The sequence below is a fragment of the Linepithema humile genome, chromosome 3 (assembly GCF_040581485.1).
Source record: "Linepithema humile isolate Giens D197 chromosome 3, Lhum_UNIL_v1.0, whole genome shotgun sequence".
Classification (NCBI taxonomy): domain Eukaryota; kingdom Metazoa; phylum Arthropoda; class Insecta; order Hymenoptera; family Formicidae; genus Linepithema; species Linepithema humile.
The window spans coordinates 21,934,171-21,952,871 of NC_090130.1; the positions used below are offsets into that span (position 1 = coordinate 21,934,171).

The following is an 18,701-nucleotide window of genomic DNA, read 5'->3' on the forward strand; positions in this document are numbered from 1 at the left end:
TTAAAAGATTTAGAGTTGTATTTAATAGAAATTTGATTTTTTCAATAATTCTTTGATATTAAATTTAAAGTTTAAAATGGAAGAAGTAAAACATATTGACGGAAAAATTCAGGAAAACATTCTACGTGTGAGTTGTTTCCTTAGGTGCAACTAATTTAATCCACGTGACGGCAGCGGGATATTCATGGAAAACCGTTAAATAATGCCGGCGCTTTTAGCGGCATTAAAAATTTCAGCAGTACATCGGCTTGCCCTAGAAAACTTTTCGAAGCTACGCTTTCGAGGCGTCCGCGGTGCGGAGTAAGGTCGGGAATTAATTCGGTTGTCCGTTGACAGTGATGCAACTCGTCCGTAAATCTGACTTAACGACGTCACGGAGAATCCCGGCGACTCCCTCGCCGGGAATTGCCATTACTGTTAGTTGCGCTGCGCGTGATACAAAAGAAACAAAATTCTGGACACTTTTGTGGATGAGGGATGCGAACGATTACGTGCGCGACGTCACTGTAGGCAGATAGGAATTGCGGCGCAGGTGCAACGGTGCCGTCTGGAAGGACAGTAAAGCTACTATATGCAGCGAGCAAGTAACGGTGGAAGTGTTCTTTGCTGTCGCTGCTAATATGCCGAGTACACAAGAGTGTACTTTAACACTCGCTATGATAGTTACTATGCGATAAAGACCTCTTTGCTATTTCAAAAAATATATTTCCGTTAAAAACGTGGCCTTTTTAACAGGTACCGTAAAAAATGTGACCTGGCATCTTTTTGATTTACAGCTATCGACATTTGTTTCGTTAGAATATTCATAATTTAACGCTGCCTAGCTGCACATCGGATTTACCGATTCTTTAATTTAGGATTGATTCGTCTTTGGATAGCAATCGAGCCGTCGATACTTTTTCACTTATTTTACTTAATTATTAAATGTACATCATATTTTTATACACGCTTAGGGTAATATGTAGACGATAAATACATTAAATATTGAGCACGATTAACGATATAAATTAAATGATAGCTCAGTTCTCGATTATTTTGTCTAATCTGAAATCATAGTTAATAAAGTTTTAAATGAGCTCGGGGTGAGTCGGCGATTTGCTCGCAAATTGATCCGCTCGGTCATTGGATATCAGCCTGCGGCATCTAATCTCTTTCGTCTTCGTTATTTTCTTATAAACCGCAATTCAAACATTGCGCCGTCCCATATCTCGCGACTCTTTGCAATTTTTTTTTCGAAATTTTTACTTCCGCTTCTCGTAGCAGGATTGATTATCGCGTTTGATAACGGATTGCACGGTTTTGAAAAGCGCGAGTTCACGCATCGGAGGTGTCATAAAATTCGGGAATTTAAATTGACGTCGAATATTCCGCCAATAACCGAACGACATCCGCGACCGCGCGGACGTCGCTGTATTTGATCCACCGGCGAGTGAGCCGATTCTATTACAGATTAGAGCAGGATGGCGGATGATATCTGCCTGCAATCGCGCGCGATTCCAACGATCGTTACCGTGCACGGGATACGCGTTACATCGCGATTTCCGCGGCGCGGCGGAGGCCGGCAAAAATTCAAACCCTATTATTTTGGATCCTCCGGCGAGGGCGTCGTCGTTGTCGGATCAGAACGACCCCACAATCTTACAACATCCATCTTGATACCTTCTGACATTGATCGAAAAGGCCGGGAGGCTGATTCAATAACTTAATTTTCGGACAATAAATTTTCCAGAAATTGCAACTCTTGTTGCGAGAAACAATCACGTTGCTCACCGGTGACTCTGTTATCTCGGCTTCGTAAATCTTTTAGAACTGGATCAGCAAAACTTTATCCTGTAATTATTTTTCTTATATTTTACTTCCACGTTACATTAAATAAATTATGCGCCATGATGTAATATGGATACAATGATGGAATACCTATTACGGCTATCAGGAAAATTTTAACGTGATTCATAATTAAACGAAAATGCATATTTTATTTTGCACGAGTGATTCTCTAATCTCCGGGAGTTTTTCACGGCGAAAGGATTAAAGCGGAGATTCATAAGAGTTCTCCACCGTATCCTGCCATTTGTCTTTTAAACCCGATGCTCCGAAGATTCGGCCCGGGGTGTCTCGTAAAACGTGTAAAATGTCGTCCGCGCGACATTGAGATATCGCACGTGAGACACGGCGTACCGTCATTGTTCAAGCTCGACCGGTACTCCCACGCGACTTCCTCCAGGTCAATTTCACCCTCGAAGACATATCGACCTTCTGCGGGATGTCGTAATCCTCGAGCCGATCTACAGCACATCAATGCGACGTACGAATGGACCCAAAGGTCAAGAAACATATAACGCTCAGTCATGAAACATCAACATAGGTTCTCAACGTCAATCAACTTATTTACGGATAGATATTTTATATTTTTTTCTTACAATTATTCCTTTCTGTTATCAACAATTATTATTACGTAAACTATTTGAAGAGATATAATGCGAAAGAATGATAAATAAATATTTTTTCGTAAGCACTTTACATGAATTTGAATAAAACCTGTCCATCGGGTTCCTGCGGATTATTTATATCATCGCGGCGTGGACAAAAATGAATAAAGCGGAACAAACGGAATGCAAATAAAAAAGGGAGTAATCCGCGCGATAAGCCCGACATACGTGACGTTCTCGACACACAGGTGATTAAAAAATTCATTCCTCGGCGTGCTTAACGTCGCATGCTGCCGCAAGAAATCTCGTTACCGCGAAGAATCAAGCTCAATTTGCATAAGGAGATATAGCGGGTGTACGATGCACTCAGCGCCTGATGGCATAATGCGAGACCCCGCGAGGCGTACGTACGCCCACGCTGCGGGGACACTTATCGGGTGTCCGCGACTTACAAAAGGTGCCGAGGCGCTGCGCGCCGCTTCGAGATATTCGAAGAATGCCGAGTGGATTTTCGACTTAGTCAGAGACGAATACGGATGGGTGTGGAGGTGTGAGGTAGTGATGCGGCGCACCACACACGCCAACAGGCGTGATAAACTTGAAAAAGTCGGCGGTTCCCTAAGGCGGTTCACCGATTCACCGGAACACCCGGTATAAAGCGTCGTACCGACGATCACAATGACGTTTCGCCCTGCGGGGACGTGTCCCCGAGGCACGTGAGGGATTATTATAATAGGTTCTTTAGAATTCCTCAGCGAACAGGTCCTACTGTCCTACATTTTGTGCTTCCTAAGCACTGATTCAAGGGACACTTCGGGTCTGCGGTTTGTGAAAAGGCCGTTTTGTAATGGATCGAGTCGCTTGAATCGCGTTCGATTCACCGAGCTAAGCTCCTATTAATGTGTTTTCTATAAACTGCGAAATTTGTATGAACATATTTGTCGCGGTTGTTTCGGAATATCACTGCAAAATAGACTTTATTTTTAAACTTTTTTTATTTTTTGTTTTTGGTATACTTAAATATGTCTTTTCCAATTATTAAACAAATTATGTTTGACTGAAAGTTAACCCTTAGTCCCGACTCATGGGTCGAAAACGACCCAAGCGAAATTTCAAACTGCTGTGATTTTTGAAAACGGGTACGGAACGCGCCATATCCCCTACCTAAAAAAATAATTTTTATCGAAATATTATGATTGGGACTTCAAGTTGAAGGTTGAAAGAAGCTCCATGAATTTTTTCAGATTTTTTAAAGCGTTTTTACTGATCCAAATAACGCAAAGACGCAAACGACCCATGAGTCGGGATTAAAGGTGCCGAAAAGAACCGTCGGGACTAAGGGTTAAAATTGAGATAATGTTTATAAGTTTTGTATTACTTGTATGTAAAAATATAAATGTTTCGAAAAAATATACTAATGATTTATCTTTTTTTTGTTTCAGGTAAGTGAAAAATCTTTTACACCAACTGCTTGGCTTTGATCGATTCTTAAACTTCACACTTGTAAGTCATGATTTATGATTAATGATTACGAGTTGTAACAGATACACTTGCCATGGCATGATATAATAATTTTGCACGATGTTATATAGCGATAAATATCAGAAACGCATTAATATTGAATATGCAGAGCATATCGGTTAAAGATATTTTGTTTAATTATTAATTTAGTAAAGTAACAGCATCTATATATTTCAAAAGATATTATTTTCACAAGATGTTTTCTTGGCACGTATTTTATGACAAATATAAAGGTAATGTAGCGTACGTCAAAAATAATTTTTCATAGCGTCTTACGTTCGGCGAGAGCGACTGGCGTGGAAGAACGATGGCCGTACAGGATTACTGATCATTGTACTCAGTCTTTCGACGATGATCGGCTTGGGATAAGGAGAAAAGGCGGTTTTTTTTTTCTTCAAATGGGATGGATTTCAGTTTCGTGAATCCTCCATCGTTTTTCATCGACCGTTGCCATAGGATTGATCGCGCGGAGTGATAAATAAAGAGTTATTTTTTTGCAACGCGTTTTGCAAAAAGAGGAGAAAGAAAGATATTGTGCGTCAAGTTAAGATTCGAAAGGGAGATTTGTCTGTTAAACGCTGAATGCGAAATCTATTTCTGATAATAGGAAAGCATTTCACACCACCCGCTTTTATGGCGTGTCTAAATAATTTATATCAATTCTATCGTCAGGACCAAAGAACTGGAAATAGATCGGTGCGCTCTAGCTATTCGGCGATATCGATCGGTGACCCGTTCAATAAGGAAATAGAGCTATTCCGGAAATAGAGCGATTGCATTGTGTGATCATTTCGAGATAGAGAAGTCTCTAAATACTGCGCGGCCATGGTATGGTTGTTTAAAGTAATTGTGTTCTCACTTATGACAATCTTGCGCGTCGTTGGCTTACATGTACTATTTAGTAGAGTATCAGGGATAAAATAGACTCTCCATGTATATTTTCCGAAGTGCACTCTAAAAGGCATCAATTTTTTAATAGCAATATAAGTTGCGAAGCTTTCAAAGTCAGCTACGTGGCGCCGATAAAGTTGACCATAACATGGATTAAATTATAGTTCAATTTATAGACGAAACTAGGAACAAGAATGTAAAAATTTGCGGACGGTTTACAACGTCTGCTGTAAAAAGTTCGTCGTCCGCTAGTTAGCTATAAAATTACCTATAAGGGAACGAGAATACGACCTCTGGGGCAGTAAACTTTGACGCTCGCAAAAGCACTTTGATATTTGACAAGCTCGAATCCCCTTTATGGACGCAGTTTCCAATTTGTTGCATTTCGGTGCTGTATTGCATGTCACGTTACGTTTTCACGACAATTCGCGTGTGGGGAGATGCATTTCAGAAAGCAGTTGTGTCATGATGCTGTCAAAAAATATAGCGTTGTAACCGGTAGCAAGATTGGAGCATTGAGATAATTGAAAAGTGTATGTTTACTGTCATTTGCTGGAAGCGATTGATAATTTACATGATTGCGTATTTTGCAATCTCTTTCCGCTCGCAATAATAAATGCATGCTAAATACATGCTTTTTGCCCAGATATCCGCAAGCTAATAGTCCATTCGCTTTGGCGCGCGTTTCCCCGCAGACGATAGTTAGCTAGTAGCTGGCGTGTGTCGTCACGCGTATGAGCGAGAACTATGTAATTTTGCTAGATCTCTAGTGATTAGTAGCGCGTGATATTTTACGCAAACTTCGTCCTTCGTAGCGCTTCAGTAAGTAATTAGAACCGTCGAACAAAGGAGAATTTCGTCCGGAGAGAATCAGCGATGTTGGCTCCACTACTCGGCGGAGAGATTTTAGCCGTCTGGACGTCCTGTGGTTTCCGGACCGCAGAACGAGCGGCGAAGGGTAGAATCGCTTCGCGGTGTCCTGGCTCCGTTATTAGTGCATCGGGCATCGGAGTCGCGGAAAAAAGAGAACGAGCGCCGAGACGTGCTCGAGCTTGTTATACGGATGCGGCCGGGCCGTTCAAGAGTATATCGCCTTGGCCAGAGATTCTGGCGATAATAATTTTTGACCGACAGTTATTACTTGCGAGAGAGACGGAATGAAAGCACCGGGACGCGCGGGACAATGGCGCAGACCGGCGATGACTATAATTTTTCAGTGTCGATAACTGTCGCGGCGCGTCTCGCGACGATATTTCAGCGGTTGAAAGTACGGCCGTCTCGATTATTATCGTGCGACAAAATATCGATCGAATGCACTTTTATCAGGATCTTTGCGGAAAGCACAGGGCTTTCGTGCGATTTTATACAAATAAATCTTGCTTCAAGGGAAATTAAATCTTAAATTTAATTTAAAAATTTCTGAAATTGAGAAAATGGAAAACGTGATGATGTTTGTTCCGAAGAAATGGACTTCACTTTGATCAAAGAATGCATGATAAGTGTGGTAATTTGTATAAAAGAAATTTTTATATATTATGTATAAAAGAAATTTTTATAAATATCTTACATATCTTGATAGTACAGTATCATGACGAATAAACTAAGCTTGATAAAAGTTTAAAGTTTTTTTGCTATAGATAATAATACACTATATATAGTATAGATAGTATGCTATAGATAATAAAATAAATAACGACAAGTACCGAGATTATTTTTTACGGGTCTGTAACATCGAAATATTAGTTTTTAGCGTTATGACTTGTTGACCGCGCTTGTTCACTGCAATCCAGGCAGACGCTGGACGCGACGGTTTTTCCCACACTTTTAGCTGCTTATCCCGTGACCGCGCTCTTCTAGAACAGAAGGGCGCGGATCAAGGTATCAGTAGATGGTAGAGGAGGCGGCAGCGAGAACGCGAGAAAGCGGTGGCGGCGGCGGCGGCGGCGGCGGCGGCGGCGATGTCGAAATGGTAGGGAGTCGGACACGAGCGGGATGGAAAGAACATCCGGATGAGTGAGGAGGAAAGAACGAACGTGGAAAAGCGCAAGAGAGCCCGGCGAGCTCGGTAGACAGGAAGAGGAGCCTCGGCGCGCCGCTATCACGAGTAGGCGAGAACGCGACGGTGCTCAACATTGGCGCGACGAGGACGCCGCGTCAGAACGGAGCAACAGAGTGCGACGTTTCAGGCCTCCGTGCCACCAGGGAAACATGCTCCGTAGACACGTCGCAGACGAAGGGCATTCTGTCGCTCTTGGCAAGCGGGAAAAAGACGAGAGGAGACGACGAGGAAAGAACGAAGGCATAGGAAAGAGACGGCGACTTGAGAAGAGCGGGACAAAGAGGAAGACAAGAGGCGGAGAAGGAGAGCGAGAAAACGAGAGCGGGAGCGAGAGAAACTCACTGACACGGTCACGGACGTGAGAAACGACGACGGAGAGCGGCGTCGAAGAGCAACAGGTTGCTTACTCTGGCAGGGGATGCGACCCGGAGAAACCCGACGGTGATGTCGCGATACGCGAAATGCGAAACGAAACGACGGGTCTGAAATTGCGGTCGTGGAATGCATGGTGACCCGAGGGGCGACGAGAAACGTAAATAATTGCTCATCTTGATTGCTGCGGTATGCGTTGCTAGATCAGCACATGAAAGATATATGTGACGGGATAGAAATGGCTCCTCGATTGAACTAATTTTGCCATTGTCGTGTCTAAATTAGAAATCTGTTACGTCTGCACGTCTCGCGTCGCATTTGTTGCGGACAAGTTCTAGGACAGAATTTTATCGCCGTCACTTATCTTCTAAGTCGAAATTGATTAAAACGTCATTGGACACAGATTTGCTGGATCATTTGTTAAATCATTTTTTACTTTCACGGTTTGATTAATTTTTTTCAATCAAATGTCAAGCTTTGATTTCTTATATGTCATTTGTCTCACTATAAAATCTATGGAATTTATTAAAAATCTATAGATGTGTGATTATTCTGTAAACGATAAATGAGTTGACGATAGATTATTGATTAATGGATAAAAAAAAGTTATTAAGATTCCATCTCTAGCTGGATCTCGGTCATTTGTACGTAACAAGCGTTACAACGTTCAAAATTATATCAGTATAAAAAGTCGTATACGGTTAGAATAAACGTAACACGGTTGCTATTTCATCCTTTTGGATTTCGCTAGACGTAGTACGATTGTCGTAAAACGCCGTCACGTGGGCTACATTCGCAAGTAGCAGCTGCCGTCACGGGCAGCTCTTGAATCCGCTCTCGCGGCGGTGGCCAGCAGCGAGATTTTTTTGCCGATCGATTTTTCAGGCGGTAACAAAACCCGCGGCTTCCAATTCTCTACGGTCCACTCTTGCCGTTCAATGTGCCGCCGTGGTTAAACGCCTCCTCGATGAAGAGATACACAGGCCAGACACCGTGCTTTTTTTCCGCCCCGCCAGTTTATTATTCGTCGTGCTTTTCGCGTGCGATTTCTTTCGCGGGGGACCAAAGGTAGATCATTTTGCTCCATTTTGCTCGATTTTGCGCGCCGGGACGATCGTACGCGATCGTACTTAGCTTGATGAATGATCCCCGTTGATTGCAAGTTATTATGTCCGCCGACACGAAGGCTCTCGCCAACTGCGGCGCGCGTTATTTTCCCGAGGACGAATATATCTTGCACGGTGACTGTGATGCGGCAAGTGTAAAAGCGAGGTAGTAAGTCCGCGGAGAAGTGGATTGTCGTTGACTGTGCGGGAACGCGTTGACGGATTACTTCCAGAGAGATGACTCGTACTTATATATCAGCTCGCTGTTAAATGCTTCTCCGTGAAATCGCGGGTCAAAGGAAACGACGGTTTTTCCGACGCAAAAAAAAAGACGTGACGCTTTCATCTTTGTTGAGAGCTTCATTTTTTATTTAACATCCGCGTGTTCCTGCGTCACGAGAATTACACGCGCGGCTTCCTCTCCGCCCTTCTCGTGCGCGCGCGCCGCGCACGAGCGCGGGAGGGTTGCCTTTATCTCTATCGCGATATTTTATCGACTGTGGCCGCTCTCCTACGATGGAGGCGAACGAGGGTACAAGTTAACCGGCACTTTTTTCTCTCCGCACTGAAACTTCTTCCTCTGAGAGGATGAGACGAGCGAAGAGAAGTAGAGAGAGAGAGAAAGAGAGAGACAGATAGAGTGAAACCTCGTATATGCGCGCGCTCTCCTTGGCCTTTCTCCTTCGGTCCTCATCTACTGAGCCTCCTCATTCTTGCCTGGCTCTTCTGCTCCTTTTGCCGGGGCACTTGGCTCGTAATTACCATGATCAAACAATGCTACAGGGAATCGTATCCTCGTGGTTCGCGATGCTGGTGCTGTGGCGATGTTGGCTGCGAGTCGTTGTTGTGGTGGTGTGTTGTCGTCAGCGAGGAAGACGGCCGTCTGTGGTGGTATCTTCGTGAGAGGTGGGTGAGACATTCCATCGGTCGACCACCGAGTACGGGCTGTAGGGGTCCCGGATTGATTGCGGCAGCTCACTGCTCTTTGAACATCGGAGTATAATTCACGATCGCGTAGTGATCTTGGGCGAAGGCGGCCGTGCCAAAGAGCTGCTCGCCGCGGCTTCGCGAACGCGAAATCGATTATGGAACTCCGCGTGAAGATGGGATATGATCTGCGCGTTAACATCGTTTTCGCGTGCCGATTAATTAAAATTGAAATCTCCTGCACCGTGGTGAAACTCACGCACGAACGAAAGTGCTCTGAGGAGCGGCTTGCGTAACGCAGATACATAAAAATTTTATCGTGTCTCGACGCGAGGATTACTGTGGGAATAATTCGAGCATTAATACCGCGCGGCTGTTTAATTAAAAAAAATGCAAAGACGTTGCCTCGATCAAACGTTTCACGTCTTAGCGAGGTCTGATTAATCGCGGTCGACTGTTCATGCATCCTCGCGCGTCGGATTACGATTCAAATGAATATGGACGAACACGAAGCGAAACGAGGCGCGTGCATTACCAGGCTACAAATAGATGGGATCGCATTAAAAAGGAAAGGATTAAAGGGAGGAATATCTTTTTGCCAAGGAGAGATGCGAGTTCTCGCGTGCATAGTTGCGTCGGCAAATATTTTCATTTTACGCGAGTCAGCGCCAGCAGATATCAGGAATTGTGAGCTCAGTTGCACGGTGAATGCTCATCGTTGCAATAATAATTCAAACTATGTTGCACAATGTTACCGCGAAATAATGGTAGGAAGTTTTAGCGGTTATTCGAAAATATTAATTAAACCAAGAGTAATATTTCAAGCCCTTCTAACTCGAAAATTATCTATAATTCGACATGATTGTAATTGTTGAATTAAATTTTATACCGCACGAAACAAAAGAAAGTAAAAGTGAGTAGGAGAAGGAATGGAAAGCTCGAGGTATTGTATTTTTGTAAATATTCGGCGATTTATTCAATATCTTACCTCGCAGATTTCTGAAGATTTCGTTTGGGTTACGACTATTTAGATTGAAGATGTATATCGTCTTTAAGTTTTAAGCGTATTAAATGGCACTCTGCTATGGTTGAATCAAGTTCGTTACGGGTGAGGAACAATCCAATTACTTCGAGTAGTCATCCGGTCAAAACTTCCGAGAACAAATTAGCGTTTCTTTTACTCGTCGTCGAAAGCACAAAGAGTGCAATGTGACATAAGACATAAAGAGCCGCGTGATAATTATCGTATTCATCCGATATTTAATTTGCGTTAATAATAATGTAATTTAATATTCTTTGACGGTCCTTTCTCTGCACAGGTTCTACTTACACAATAAATTGAAATATGTTAGCGTTTCTAAAGTTTATTTTTTTATGAGTACAGATTAAGTAGATTGCGAAAATTTGCATGTTTTCTAAAAATATGCAATCCACTTCATTTTTCGTTTATTTGTACATTTCGTAGCTTTCGTCTCGAAAATAATTTCCTGATCTTCCATTAAACCTCGTTGCTTACGCGTTGCCATGTATACAAGCGCCATAATATTTACATGTGAAGTTAGAATCTTTTCCACGCCACATCTTTCGAAAGATAAGCACTGGTTGCTCTGAAGCAAAGTTGCAGAGAGAATGAAGTCATGAGAAGAGAAATATCTAAGAATTCCGGAAAGAGAAAAATCTGTAAAGTGCAATTTTATAGTCCGTGAGCGTTTGAAAGCAGACTTCACATAAAATTGATAGTGATATTCGCACGAATTTTGATATTGATTTACTTAAATTTTCAAGTTTGAAAGATCGAAGATGCAGAATGTTTTATTCGCTTGATACTCATCAACTTCCGTAATCTATATTATTCAAGTTTTATAAATAATGGAATCTCGTTGAAGAAGTTTATAAATAATGGAAAGCTGCTGCCGGAATCTTGCCTGCGGGATTGGTTGCTTGCCTTTTATCATGACAATCACGATGGGGTACGTCGTTCCCAAAGAGGTATTGCATAAAAATTTAATAAAACCAGAGAGAAAATCGGATAAAGATGATGAAACTAAAATAGCGTATATATTTTTTTTATAGAAATGAGTATGTATCTAGGAAGAGATTTTTTTCATTATACGTGTGCCGATATAAGATTTTCTAACAAGATCTCATTCATGCCAGGAGAAACGCTTGCTGCATATATTTCATAAGTAATACGAGATATATAATATCTCCAATCTTCAAGTGTAACGAGTGATAACGTTTAATGAATGAAATGAATCATGGCAGAAATTTTTTTATAACAGAACGCGTATTATTATTAGCGACTAATTGATCAAGCCTCTTTCTTGTTTCGCTTCCGATTAATCATGACGATGTGCTCAGTAATTCCAAGATGTTGAAATTTATTGCGGCGGTCTTTTCATCGGCGACCCAAAGATTATATCAAAAAGTCCAGAAGCTAAACTTCTTTCCGGTTGACTCTTCTTCAGCGAAAAGTTGTGCGACACATATGTGTGATCACAACTTCCATATGAAAGATAAGATATATAAGATTCTGCATATTCTCTGAGATTTGCATCTAATTACTTAAAAACGATCTGGAAGTGAGCTCAAAGTTAATAAACTCTTATTTTAGCTCGCGAGACAGTTTTTAAATTTACACCTACTTCGAGCAACGTGTGGGAGTCACATGTCGCGATACATCTTCCACGAGTAAGACGCGTGCGAGTTGTGATGTAAGTACTTTTCGCAGGGCGGAGAAGACCTCTCGCGCGGTAATCCCGTTTATACAAACGGGACGTCCAACAATAAATAAAACCGTAATACTTTCGAGTGTTCTAGACCGGCGGAACGGCGCCTGGTGTGCATAGCGAAGCGCGAGGGTCTGCCCTGGAGTATTAACTTATGGAACAGAAATAACAGCTTCCTCTCCTCCGGAGGAGCCAAAATAAGCCACGAAATGCGGGATTGTCTGCAGCGTATGTGGCCGGGTACCTGACAGAGTGCTTTCCGCGTTGAGAATTTCTGCAAGCGTATATACAGAACGTAGCCGGTGGAATATGTATTTATTCGGCCGACATGAAATTGTTTATTCGGCGAAAGCTGACAATCCTTTGTCCCGTGAAGTAGGCTTCTCGAGTTCGGAGTTCAAAAAGGATTAGGGCGTAGGTGAATTATTTTGCCTTTGAGTTACGCAAACGATAATCGTAATGTTGCCACGTCAACATAAAGGTATTTCGCGAAGATATGCACTTTTTCATTCAAATGCGACAAAAGCAGGCAATTATTAATTTATTGGCGTAGATAATCTATAATTCTAAAGAATATGTTTATTAGAATTTTTCAATTACAGTAAAAAAGTAAAAAATTAGGCAAAAATATATTTTAAAATAAATATTTGTCTCATATAAACATTTATGAAACAAGTAAAACGATAAACATAGTTGGTATCTCATGTTTCCGTAAGCGGTGACAAGTTGTGATTTTATTAGGCGAAACAATTCGCAACCGCAACGCTAAATCTCGCGTCGTTTGCAAGCGTGACGCCGGTTGAATTTTAAATTCCGGCACGTTACACGCATATTCCGCGTACAGAGTCGGAAGGATGACGTCTACACATAGACTCGGTGGGAATTAGCATAAGCCATTGTCCTACCAAGCGGGTGGTCAGGAGGATGGTACCTGAAAGCTCACTACAATAACCCTTTATACCCACCGCAGGTGAAGTACTGTTATAACCGTAAATCGAAGGCGAAGATATTACACTTTCGTGACTCGCGCGAATATGTAACAATGCTGTGATAATGCTGCAATGTCGTATAATTTAACTGGACGCGTCTGCTATACTTAGGTTACTATATCCCTAACAGAATGTTATCAGATTTTGATTAGAAACATAAATCAAATTGCAAATAATATGGCTGTTCTATCCTAATCTTTAAATGTTAACGCGATTTGTGTGTAAAAGTTTAGTTTTATCAAAATGCCATTTATTTTACAAATAATGACAAAAATAAATTTAATTGCTTATACAGCTCAATATAACATACTTTGAAAAAATAAATGTCAAGAAATCCGGAGTTTATACTTTATCAATGTAAAAACAAGAGGAATGAAATGGAGAAAGTGTACGTCAATTAAACGTGGCACCTGTCAAGCACCTACGAATAGTGAAAGGTTAATAATAGTTGCGTTCGCGCGATAATGCTATGCTATTACATGAAATCTCCATTATAAATAGCACAATTCTCGGCTACTGGAGAATAAAGCAGTATATAGACTAACTAGACGCACTCGGGCCGCTTTGACAAATGAGCCAGCCGGGATAGGCACACATGTTGACCAAGCCGTCATTCGTGCCTCGTAGAACTTATGAGAGAGTCTCTCGTTTCTCAACATATGCGAAATGTCGGAAGAAGTGTATAGACGAGCCAAGACTTTTCCACGGAATTTTCACACGCTTGACGATTGAAATGTCCGGGAAACTCTGCACAGTTTGGATTCTGACGAGAATTTTATTGGTCGCTCCACGAATGTAAGCGTAGATATAAATGTGTAAAATACCGGAACTCTAAAATCACCCGTCATTACCAGCACGATTGGCAAATCGTGCAAATAAACGCTTTTTCCTCAATGCTCATATCCTTTTATCAATTTAAGACAATTTTTTGAAATATGTATTGGATTTCAAATAATACATATTCTTACATTAATTTCATTTTATATCAATGTACAGGGTGTCCCAAAAATCGTGTTATTCGTTAATAGCAGATTCCTTATTTGAAGACCAAAATCTTTATAAATATTGAGGCTACAGTAATTTTCAAATACGACGTTTAAAGTTGACCAATCAATTGACAAAAGTTTATGCGCTTATGTCGTATATTGACGCATCGTTTTTATATTCTTACCATATGAAAAATCTCAGAAATCTACTATTAACTGGTACGGTTCCAATATGAGACACCTTGTGTATATTTTAGTTTTAAAAATATTCTCTTAATGATAATAAAATAAAATTAAATTAAATTAAAATAAATTGGATTGACTTACCGGCATGATGCGCAACAGCAGAGTTGTTCACAAATTGATGTGTAACATATAAAGTACATTCAAATTATAACAGTGTTTAAAATAATTATTTGAAAAATAATTATTACACGCATTAAACTTTTACTCATCTCTTTTATATAAATATCTAAGAATTATATATTTAGATCTAATAATTATAAATATAAAACATTTGCAAATGTTTTGCTGAATATTTCAAAGTGTCTACATTACATAATACTTTATGTGCAATAATTTGCAAATAACAAATAATAAATAAATAATTACTTACCCCAAAGTTGCGCCGCTGACGCCTGATGTCCTTTCTGAGTTTCCTCTTTTTATTAGTCCTTCTTGTAGTTCTTCAAGGTACTTACACGCGTTCGCGACGCAAATATAAAAATTGCTCGGTGTTTTAAATGGCACTCCCGACGCGTACTTTGTCACGTGAACATAGTAAAACTTGAATGTTATCGCATGGATTACACGTTTGACAATGACGGAAAGAGTGAAATCAAAAACTGCATAAAATAATAAGAATAACATTATTGGAGAAAATAACATGTCGTAACGAGAAAATACGAAACCATCTGCTCCGTACGAATAATATGGGTGCAATAAACATATCAAGGACGAAATTACGCCAATTCCAATTTGGGGAATGCAAGGAATATGATGTAAAAATGTACATCTCGATACATAATACAAAAGAAAAAGAGAGAAAAAGGGCGATATAGATCCACGGATTAAGGGCGATAAAAACAATCTCATCGAACACCGCGAATCGATTTCGAAACTCTTAACACTAGAGCATTTATCAAAATCGAAATAAAATCGAGTTTAAACTTGATTTTAACTTGATTTTGATAAATATGTGATAAATAATGGTAAGAGTTTCGAGACCGACTTGCGACATGTGATGGGGTTATTTACATCGTCGCGCTTAATCTGCGCGCTTCATATTTCCCTTCTTCGTCTCTTTCTCTCTCACACATCTTCTATGTATAGTTCGCACGCATATTCTTATTTTTTCTGCGCATTTTTTCAAATTGGAATCGGCGCAACTTTGTTCTTGTTACATTTATTGTACCTTTATCATTCGCACGGCGCAACTTGTACGGAATAGATTGCGTTCCGTATCGACGTGTTATCCTCTCCAATAATATTACCCTTATTATTTTCCGTTTTCGATCTCATCTCTTTCCGTCGTTATCTATTGCGGAACGTGTCGAACGTGTAATCCGTGCGATGATATTCGAGTTTTACTTTGTCCGAATGACAAAGTACGCGTCGGTAGTGCCGTTTAAAACATCGGACGATTTTTGTATTCGCGTCGCGAACGCGTGTGAGTGCTTGAAGGACTGCGAGGACTAAGAGGAGGAGGAGGCTCAAAAGGAGCATCAGACATCGAGCAACTTTAGAGTAAGTAATTATTTATTTGTTATCTATTATTTGCAAAATATTGTACCTAAAATATTATGTAATGTAACGCACATAGAAACTTTTAAACATTCAGTAAAAGATTTGCAATTTTTAATATTTATGGTTACTAGATATAAATTTATAAATTTTTTAATTAGATATTTGCATAAAAGATAAGTAAAAGTTTAATGTACGTAATAATTATTGCTCAAATAATTATTTTAAATGTTGCTATAATTTGAATATATTTTGTTATAGATCGATTTGTGAACAACTCCGCTGTTGCGCATCGTGCCGGTAAGTCAATCCAATTTGTTTCATTTTAATATCATTAAAAAAAGAGATTTAAAAATAATATAAAGTATGCAAAGTGTCTCAAACCTTACATTAACTGTATTACCTGTTAATAGCAAAGTTTTAAGGTTTCTCATATGGTAAGGATATAAAAATTAATTATGTGACGTGCCTGAGCGCGTGAATTTTTAACAATTTGATTGGTCAACTTTAAACACTTCGCGTTTAAAAATTACTATAGCCTTGATATTTTGGTATAAAGATTTTCGATGGGTCTAGGACAGTTTGTTCGTATATTTCTACATTATGTATTTTTTTGTTAATTGTAATCATTTTTCTTGAAATTATGAAATTATTTTAGTTTTTTAAGAATTGATAGTTATTTATTTTGAAAAATTATAATTATGCTATTATATATAATATAATATATACATATTATACATTTTATTATTATATTATATATTTTACATTACATTTTGTTTAAAATGTAATGTTACTTAATAATATTTACTACTTAATATTTAATAAATAATTTGCTGACATATATTAGTACGACATAGATACACATAGTACACCATGATAGCTTATAAAATTAGTATGACTATATAATCTGATATATAAAAATAGAAGATACGAACGTCAATTATGTATGATAAAAAAACATATGATATTTTTTTTCTATCTAAAAATGCGTGGGTGTTATTTCATATAGATATGTATCGCATCATGGCACGACATGGCATATTTATCGCGTGTACCGGATTTCGATTTTGAATAATGGAAATCGAATATTGGGCGTATTGTCGCAGTATCTATATTGTTTAGAAATAAATAATAAGATAACATATAAAAAAATCACGATTTGTCTGTGATGATTTTAATTTCAAAGGTCGATCTTTTCAGTGAGAAACGATTTAGGATGTTGCGTATTTAACCAAAGCGTACGTAATGTACGTTGATGACAGCTCACTTACTCGAGTATACACAGCAATTACGACCTCTCAAGTCTTGATGGCATTGCCGTATCTTTACGCGATCTCGATTTGTCGCTTTGAAATTAAAATAAGAAAAGTAGAAAAGAAGCGAAAAAGAACGTGCAATTTTACGTTAACAGATTTTTCATTCGCGCCGATCAATCGAATATTTTATAAACAATCTAATTACTAATTACGTGCCGTACATACTATCCGATAAAGAAACGCGATAGAAAACGAGCAAACCGCGGACAAAAACCACTTCAGCCTTTAATTAAAACTTCCTTTAAGCGATTTCGTAACAGAGTACTTCCGTGCGCTTCATAAAAACGGGCTAATTAAGACAGCTGGGAAACAGAGATTGATATAGTCTGTAAAGGAGATTAAAAATCGAAATTTAAAAAAAAAAGAAAAAGAGAGAAGAGCGTAACAATAGAGGGAATATTCGATGATCTCTTTGTGTGATAATCGGAGAGCGCGTTCAGAAATCGAAGACGCGAGAAACGGAGTATAGTGAAAGATTGACGCGATGAAAGGTAGCAGAGTCGCGAGAAGAAATCTTTCGACTAACCACGTGTTCCTGATGTTCGTCATGCCCGATGAGGATCAGTCTCAGTACGTAGAAGCTGGAAAATCCCTCTCGACACTGCTGAGAAAGGAGCCGAAGGAGCGATAACGCGCACCACCTCCGCGGACGGGAGTCGGCCACTGACTGAACGTGACTCCGATTCTCTCTGGAACCGGGAGGAGGCTGCGTCGACCGGTCATGGACCATGGGCCTGCGGCCTTCCGTCACTGAAGCCGGTGCCGCAAATTTCGTTCTCTGCCCCCCTTATTTCGCCGCGTGACTTCGTACTTCGTTAAATTTTTAATAAACTCGCATGCTATTAAAGTTTATGCTCTTTGAGTAAAAGGATTTCTAACACTTCCGTGCAATCATTATTAGATTCTCACCGAATAAATTTTTATCAAATTTAGAGTCTTTAATAATTACGGTCACATAATTATTAAGATTTAGAATCAACACGATATTTTGCATTTTTTTGTTATTGCAAAGAAACTTTAACTATTTAATGTACTCGTTATTAATATGATTTTCATACGCAAATATGCGTATATTGTGAACGGTGTTACATGAGTAGAAAAGAGAATGGAGGTCACTTTTTTTCATCTTTGGAAGGTAAGATTTAATACGGGGAAATAATTTGTTCCACTCTATGCATCATTTCTTGAAGGTAAAAGGAATAGATGAAAAAAATAAATAACGTTTAGCATATATCTTATCATATATAGAATTGAGATAAGAAACGCAAAGTGTATTGGAAATATCGGCAATTAGACTATGCAACATCGGAAGGCGTTGCAACGTATAATCGCGTGTATCAGTTTCGCAATATTAGTAAACCGATTATATAAATGTTTTCTTTACAAAGGACATAGACAAACACGAATGTCAATTAATTTTTATTGAATTGTATTTAATTGAAATATTGATTGTCAATTTTGTTTTATTTGTGTGGCGTTAACTGTAATGCAAATAAAGAATGAAATAAAATGTACGAGAGATACTTTTAATGGAAAATCCGTTAAAAATATGGTATGCGTGTTTCGAGATTTTACAATGCAGAAATGGACTTATTCGAAATTTATAAGATAGATAAAATGCTTTCCACGTATT

The 18,701-nt window shown here is 39.4% G+C and overlaps 2 protein-coding genes across 9 annotated transcripts in view; one reads left to right on the plus strand and one right to left on the minus strand.

Moving 5' to 3' along the window:
• Ppn (Papilin) overlaps positions 1 to 18,701 on the minus strand; it is a 105,868-nt gene that overhangs the window by 85,670 nt on the left and 1,497 nt on the right. For 2 of the 5 annotated variants that reach the window (XM_012361227.2, XM_012361230.2), the window contains exon 1: positions 17,595 to 17,750. The exons of 1 other annotated variant lie outside the window; for it this stretch is intronic. In XM_012361227.2, coding sequence (XP_012216650.1) covers positions 17,595 to 17,617 — 23 coding nt within the window. In that variant the 5' untranslated portion in view covers positions 17,618 to 17,750. Of the gene's footprint in view, positions 1 to 17,594; positions 17,751 to 18,701 lie in introns of those variants that run through there. 2 more of the 5 variants (XM_012361228.2, XM_012361225.2) reach the window with 1 other exon arrangement.
• Positions 1 to 18,701, plus strand: part of LOC105668717 (uncharacterized) — a 178,916-nt gene that overhangs the window by 55,563 nt on the left and 104,652 nt on the right. For 2 of the 4 annotated variants that reach the window (XR_001100153.2, XM_012361234.2), the window contains exon 3: positions 16,014 to 16,052. The exons of the other annotated variants lie outside the window; for them this stretch is intronic. Coding sequence is in view for 1 of the 2 variants with exons in the window: in XM_012361234.2 (XP_012216657.1) it covers positions 16,014 to 16,052 (39 nt within the window). In the remaining variant the exon portion in view is untranslated. The remainder of the gene's footprint in view (positions 1 to 16,013; positions 16,053 to 18,701) is intronic. 4 annotated transcript variants of the gene reach the window in all.